At 37.1% G+C, this 7,500-nt stretch overlaps 4 protein-coding genes across 4 annotated transcripts in view, besides 1 other annotated feature; all 4 read left to right on the plus strand. All coding sequences in view use genetic code 11, as the record gives it.

Moving 5' to 3' along the window:
- The window catches only part of rpoC1 (RNA polymerase beta' subunit), a 2,831-nt gene extending 2,028 nt beyond the window's left edge, over positions 1–803 (plus strand). The window contains exon 2 of the mRNA in view: positions 1–803. This exon is cut by the window's left edge and continues 835 nt beyond it. Coding sequence (YP_009747304.1) covers positions 1–803 — 803 coding nt within the window.
- Positions 1–7,500: part of a sequence feature (large single copy region (LSC)) that runs on past both edges of the window.
- On the plus strand, positions 907–5,052 carry rpoC2 (RNA polymerase beta'' subunit). The gene has a single exon. It carries the CDS (start codon positions 907–909, stop codon positions 5,050–5,052), a length of 4,146 nt encoding a protein of 1,381 aa, YP_009747305.1.
- On the plus strand, positions 5,281–5,991 carry rps2 (ribosomal protein S2). Its single transcript has one exon. The coding sequence runs from the start codon at positions 5,281–5,283 to the stop codon at positions 5,989–5,991; it is 711 nt and encodes a 236-aa protein (YP_009747306.1).
- atpI (ATP synthase CF0 subunit IV) lies at positions 6,221–6,964 on the plus strand. Its single transcript has one exon. It carries the CDS (start codon positions 6,221–6,223, stop codon positions 6,962–6,964), a length of 744 nt encoding a protein of 247 aa, YP_009747307.1.

A 7,500-nucleotide genomic window follows, 5' to 3' on the forward strand; every position in this document is an offset into this window, starting at 1 on the left:
TTGGAGTTGCTAAGAGTCAAATTCGTAAAAAAAAACCGATTGTATGGGAAATACTTCAAGAAATTCTGGATGACCATCCTGTATTGCTGAATAGAGCGCCTACTCTGCATAGATTAGGCATACAGGCATTCCTCCCCATTTTAGTAGAAGGGCGCGCTATTTGTTTACACCCATTAGTTTGTAAGGGCTTCAATGCAGACTTTGACGGGGATCAAATGGCTGTTCATGTGCCTTTATCTTTGGAGGCTCAAGCGGAGGCACGTTTACTTATGTTTTCTCATATGAATCTTTTGTCTCCAACTATTGGAGATCCCATTTCTGCACCAACTCAAGATATGCTTAGTGGACTCTATGTCTTAACGAGTGGAAATCGTCGGGGTATTTGTGTAAATAGGTATAATCCGTGTAATAGTAGAAACTATCAAAATGAAGATAATAACTATAAGTATACAAAAAAAAAAGAACCGTTTTTTTGTAACGCCTATGATGCAATTGGGGCTTTTCGTCAAAAACGAATCAAATTAGGTAGTCCTTTGTGGCTGCGGTGGCGACTAGATCAACGCGTTATTGCTGCAAGAGAAGCTCCCATTGAAATTCACTATGAATCTTTGGGGACCTATTATGAGATTTATGGACACTATCTAATAGTAAGAAGTATAAAAAAAGAAATTCTTTATATATATATTCGAACCACTCTTGGGCATATTTCTCTTTATCGAGAAATAGAAGAAGCCATACAGGGGTTTTGGCAGGGCTGTTGTAATTCTATGCTACCAGCGGGAATTCGAGTTTCGCCGGGTTAACTAGGACTATAAAATTGCGGAATTTCTACGTGAATCAAGATCTAGAAAAGGAAGTTGTCCAATCACTGACTCAAACCCATTGTCAAATTCTACTCATCGCAATATGGAGGTACTGATGGCAGAACGGCCCACTCAGGTCTTTCACAATAACGTGATAGACGGAACTGCCATGAAACGACTTATTAGTCGATTTATTGATCACTATGGAATAGGATATACATCACATATCCTGGATCAAGTAAAGACTCTGGGTTTCCGACAAGCTACCGCCGCATCCATTTCATTAGGAATTGATGATCTTTTAACAATACCTTCTAAAAGATGGCTAGTTCAAGACGCTGAACAACAAAGTTTTATTTTGGAAAAACACCATCATTATGGAAATGTACACGCCGTAGAAAAATTACGTCAATCGATCGAGATCTGGTATGCCACAAGTGAATATTTGCGACAAGAAATGAATCCTAATTTTCGGATGACCGATCCTTTTAATCCAGTCCATATAATGTCTTTTTCGGGAGCCAGAGGAAATGCATCTCAGGTACATCAATTAGTAGGTATGAGAGGATTAATGTCGGATCCCCAAGGTCAAATGATTGATTTACCCATTCAAAGCAATTTACGCGAAGGACTCTCTTTAACAGAATATATTATTTCTTGCTATGGAGCCCGTAAAGGAGTTGTGGATACCGCTATCCGAACATCAGATGCAGGATACCTCACGCGCAGACTTGTTGAAGTAGTTCAACACATTGTTGTCCGTCGAACAGATTGTGGCACCGTCCGAGGTATTTCTGTAAGTCCTCGAAATGGAATGATGACCGACAGGATTTTTATCCAAACATTAATTGGGCGTGTATTAGCGGATCATATATATATAGGTTCGCGATGCATTGCTACTAGAAATCAAGATATTGGGGTTGGACTTGTTAATAGATTCATAACTTTTAGAGCACAACCAATCTCTATTCGAACCCCCTTTACTTGTAGGAGTACATCTTGGATTTGTCAACTATGCTATGGCCGAAGCCCGGCTCACGACGACCTGGTCGAATTGGGAGAAGCTGTAGGTATTATTGCGGGTCAATCTATTGGAGAACCAGGTACTCAATTAACATTAAGAACTTTTCATACCGGCGGAGTATTCACAGGGGGTACTGCAGAACATGTCCGAGCCCCTTCTAATGGAAAAATAAAATTCAACGAGGATTTGGTTCATCCGACACGTACGCGTCATGGACATCCTGCTTTTCTATGTTCTAGAGACTTGTATGTAACTATTGAAAGTGAAGATATTATACACAATGTGTGTATTCCGCCTAAAAGTTTTCTTTTAGTTCAAAACGATCAATATGTAGAATCAGAACAAGTCATTGCTGAGATTCGCGCGAGAACATCCACTTTGAATTTGAAAGAGAAGGTTCGAAAACATATTTATTCTGACTCAGAAGGCGAAATGCACTGGAATACCGATGTGTACCATGCACCTGAATTCACATATGGTAATATTCATCTCTTACCAAAAACAAGTCATTTATGGATATTATTAGGGGAGCCCTGGAGATCCAGTCCAGGCCCCTGTTCGATCCACAAGGATCAAGATCAAATGAACGCTTATTCTCTTTCTGTTAAGCGAAGATATATTTCTAACCCCTCAGTAACTAATAATCAAGTGAGACACAAATTTTTTAGTTCGTATTTTTATGGTAAAAATCAAAAAGGAGATAAGATTCCTGATTATTCAGAACTTAATCGAATGACAGGTACCAGTCGTTGTAATCTCAGAAATCCGGCCGTTCTCGAGGGGAATTCGGATTTATTGGCAAAGAGGCGAAGAAATAGAGTCATCATCCCACTCGAATCGATTCAAGAGGACGAGAACCAATTAATACCTTCTTCAGGTATCTCAATTGAAATCCCGCGAAATGGCATTCTCCGTAGAAATAGTATTCTTGCTTATTTCGACGATCCTCGATATATAAGAAAGAGCTCGGGACTTACTAAATATGAGACTAGAGAACTGAATTCAATCGTTAATGAAGAGGAGTTGATTGAGTATCGAGGAGTCAAGGTATTTTGGCCAAAATACCAAAAGGAAGTAAATCCGTTTTTTTTTATTCCCGTGGAAGTCCACATTTTGGCCGAATCTTGTTCCATAATGGTACGGCACAATAGTATTATTGGGATAGATACACAAATCACTTTAAATAGAAGAAGTCGGGTAGGTGGATTGGTCCGAGTGAAGAAAAAAGCAGAAAAAATTAAACTAATAATCTTTTCTGGAGATATCCATTTTCCTGGAAAGACAAACAAGGCATTCCGATTGATACCACCAGGAGGGGGAAAACAAAATTCCAAAGAATACAAAAAATTGAAAAATTGGCTCTATATCCAACGAATGAAACTTTCCAGGTATGAAAAAAAATATTTTGTTTTGGTTCAACCTGTAATCCCATATAAAAAAACGGATGGTATAAATTTAGGAAGACTTTTCCCACCGGATCTCTTGCAAGAAAGTGATAATCTACAACTTCGAGTTGTCAACTATATCCTTTATTACGACCCTATTCTTGAAATTTGGGACACAAGTATTCAATTAGTTCGGACTTGTTTAGTGTTGAATTGGGACCAAGACAAAAAGATCGAAAAGGCCTGTGCTTCCTTTGTTGAAATAAGGACAAATGGTTTAATTAGAGATTTTCTACGAATCGACTTAGCGAAGTCACCTATTTTGTATACCGGAAAAAGAAATGATCTGTCGGGTTCAGGATTAATCTCTGAGAATCGACCAGATCGCGCTAATGTCAATCCGTTTTCTTCCATTTATTCCTATTCCAAGGCAAGGATTCAAGAATCCCTTAATCCAAATCAAGGAACTATTCATACGTTATTGAATCGAAATAAGGAATCTCAATCTTTGATAATTTTGTCATCATCCAATTGTTCTCGAACAGGCCCATTCAACGATGTAAAATCTACCAATGTGATAAAAGAATCAATCAAAGAGGACCCCCCAATTCCAATTAGGAATCCGTTGGGCCCCTTAGGAACAGGCTTTCCAATTTATAATTTTGATTTATTTTCCGATTTAATAACCCATAACAAAATGTTGGTAACTAACTATTTGCAACTTGACAATTTAAAACAGATTTTTCAAATACTTAAATATTATTTACTGGATGAAAAAGGTAAAGTTTATAATCCCTATTCGTGCAGTAACATCATTTTGAATCCATTCAATTTGAATTGGTATTTTCTGCATTACAATTGTTGTGAAGAGGCATCTACAATCGTTAGTCTTGGGCAGTTTCTTTGTGAAAATGTATGTATAGCCAAAAAAGGACCGCATTTAAAATCGGGTCAAGTTCTAATTCTTCAAGTTGACTCTGTGGTAATACGATCAGCTAAGCCTTATTTGGCTACTCCAGGAGCAACTGTTCATGGACATTACGGGGAAATCCTTTGCGAAGGAGATACATTAGTTACATTTATATATGAAAAATCAAGATCTGGTGATATAACGCAAGGTCTTCCAAAAGTAGAACAGGTGTTAGAAGTGCGTTCGATTGATTCAATATCGATGAATCTCGAAAAGAGGATTGAGACTTGGAACAAATGTATAACAAGAATTCTTGGAATTCCTTGGGCATTCCTGATCGGTGCTGAGCTAACTATAGTGCAAAGTCGTATCTCTTTGGTTAATAAGGTTCAAAAGGTTTATCGATCCCAAGGGGTGCAGATACATAATAGGCATATAGAAATTATTGTACGTCAAATAACATCAAAAGTATTGGTTTCAGAAGATGAAATGTCTAATGTTTTTTCGCCCGGAGAACTAATTGAATTGTTGCGAGCGGAACGAATGGGGCGCGCTTTGGAAGAAGCGATCTGTTACCAAGCCGTCTTATTGGGAATAACAAGAGCTTCTATGAATACTCAAAGTTTCATATCCGAAGCGAGTTTTCAAGAAACTGCTCGAGTTTTAGCAAAAGCAGCTCTCCTGGGGCGTATCGACTGGTTGAAAGGCCTGAAAGAAAACGTTGTTCTGGGGGGGATGATACCTGTTGGTAGCGGCTTCAAAGCACCATCGAGCGAATCTAACAACATTCCTAACAACATTGCCTTTGACCTCAAAAAAAAGAATCTATTAGAGGGGGAAATGAAAGATATTTTGTTCTACCACAGAAAATTATTTGATTCTTGCCTTTCAAAGAATTTCCATGATACACAAGAACAATCGTTTTTTTAAATCCCTAATAGCAAATTCGACCTTTCTTTTTTTTTTTCGGATCTGTTGGTCCTTTGATTTGGTAATAGTAATCAAAAAAATAACAAATAGAAAAGAATAATGGCTTGGGCTGTGTATCTACATCTACGGTAGAAGAGAAGGTTCCGTCGGAACAATTATTTATTCAGGGTACCTCTTCGCTTTTTTTTTCAAAAAAAGGGGGAGAAGGGGAAGGCAGTGTGGGGAGAAATGACAAGAAGATATTGGAACATTAATTTAGAAGAGATGATGGAAGCAGGAGTTCATTTTGGCCATGGTACTAGGAAATGGAATCCTAAAATGGCACCTTATATCTCTGCAAAACGTAAAGGTATTCATATTACAAATCTTACTAAAACTGCTCGTTTTTTATCAGAAGCTTGTGATTTGGTTTTTGATGCCGCAAGTAGAGGAAAACAATTCTTAATTGTTGGCACTAAAAATAAAGAAGCTGATTCAGTATCATGCGCTGCCATAAGGGCTCGGTGTCATTATGTTAATAAAAAATGGCTCGGTGGTATGTTAACGAATTGGTCCACTACAGAAACGAGACTTCATAAGTTTAGAGACTTGAGAACCGAACAAAAAACAGGGGGGCTCAGCCGTCTTCCGAAAAGAGATGCGGCTATGTTGAAAAGACAATTATCTCATTTGCAAACATATCTGGGCGGGATTAAATATATGACAGGGTTACCCGATATTGTAATCATCGTTGATCAGCACGAAGAATATACGGCCCTTCAAGAATGTATCACGTTGGGAATTCCAACAATTTGTTTAATCGATACAAATTGTGACCCCGATCTCGCAGATATTTCGATTCCAGCGAATGATGACGCTATATCTTCAATCCGATTAATTCTTAACAAATTAGTATTTGCTATTTGTGAGGGCCGTTCTGGCTATATGAGAAATCCGTGATTAATAATTAATACTAAGAATAAGATAAAAAACTTATTTCATTTAGGAACCTTCGTAGATTTATTGAATCGATTACTATTTCTGAATCTCAAAAAGGAGATAAAAATAACACGGAATAGAATTTGATTGGTTGGTATTCAAATTAGATGATTCAAGTAGTCAAGTCGAGAAAGAGATGGTTGAATCAAAATAATTTTGATTAAAGTTCTATATTTTGTCAGAGGGCAATATGAATGTTCTATCATGTTCCATCAACACACTAAATGGGTTATATGATCTATCCGGTGTGGAAGTAGGCCAACATTTTTATTGGAAAATCGGAGGTTTCCAAGTCCACGGCCAAGTACTTATTACTTCTTGGGTTGTAATTGCTATCTTATTAGGTTCAGCCGCTCTAGCCGTTCGGAACCCACAAACCATTCCGACCGGCGGTCAGAATTTCTTCGAATATGTCCTTGAATTTATTCGAGATGTGAGTAAAACTCAAATTGGAGAAGAATATGGTCCTTGGGTTCCTTTTATTGGAACTATGTTTCTATTTATTTTTGTTTCTAATTGGGCAGGCGCCCTTTTACCGTGGAAAATCATACAATTACCTCATGGGGAATTAGCCGCACCGACTAATGATATAAATACTACAGTTGCTTTGGCTTTACTCACGTCAGTGGCATATTTCTATGCGGGTCTTACCAAAAAAGGATTAGGTTATTTCGGGAAATATATTCAACCAACTCCAATTCTTTTACCTATTAACATCTTAGAAGATTTCACAAAGCCCCTATCACTTAGTTTTCGACTTTTCGGAAATATATTAGCCGATGAATTAGTAGTTGTTGTTCTTGTTTCTTTAGTACCTTCAGTGGTTCCGATCCCTGTTATGTTCCTTGGATTATTTACAAGTGGTATTCAAGCTCTTATTTTTGCAACTTTAGCCGCGGCTTATATAGGTGAATCCATGGAGGGCCACCATTGACTAGTTTTCTAACGAGTCTTTTTAGTTTAACCTAAGACAATGTGTGCGTGGCTAAAAAAATTGACTTAGTGAATGAAATGAAAATATACAACTAATATATGATCTAGAGTTATAGATTTTAGAAAAAAAGATTACAATAAAGATTACAATACAATATTGATATTAGAGTAGAGAATTGAAAAAAAGGAAAGAGATCTCAAAGATCTTTTTCCTAAAATTACCTTTTGTCCATTTATATCATAATCCTACCTTTCCTTCAATGAATTAGATTGGTCATCGAATCCGACTATTAACTATTCGGAGTCGGAATTTGACGAAGAAGTCTTGTGGTATTACTGTGGTATTACGACCTTATTAAATAAAAAAGGATGTTCTATAGAATGATTCCCTTTTTCAGTTGATTTTATTCAACGATTGACCAAACGAAAATATTAATAAATAATAAATTGTAAACTTAGATGAATCAAATCAATTTCTATGCAACGATTCACCCCAATCAATTGATCCATTGATGATCTTATCCATTTAGGTTGCAA

Source organism: Erigeron canadensis, chloroplast (genome assembly GCF_010389155.1).
Source record: "Erigeron canadensis voucher CCANA20171209 chloroplast, complete genome".
NCBI lineage: Eukaryota > Viridiplantae > Streptophyta > Magnoliopsida > Asterales > Asteraceae > Erigeron > Erigeron canadensis.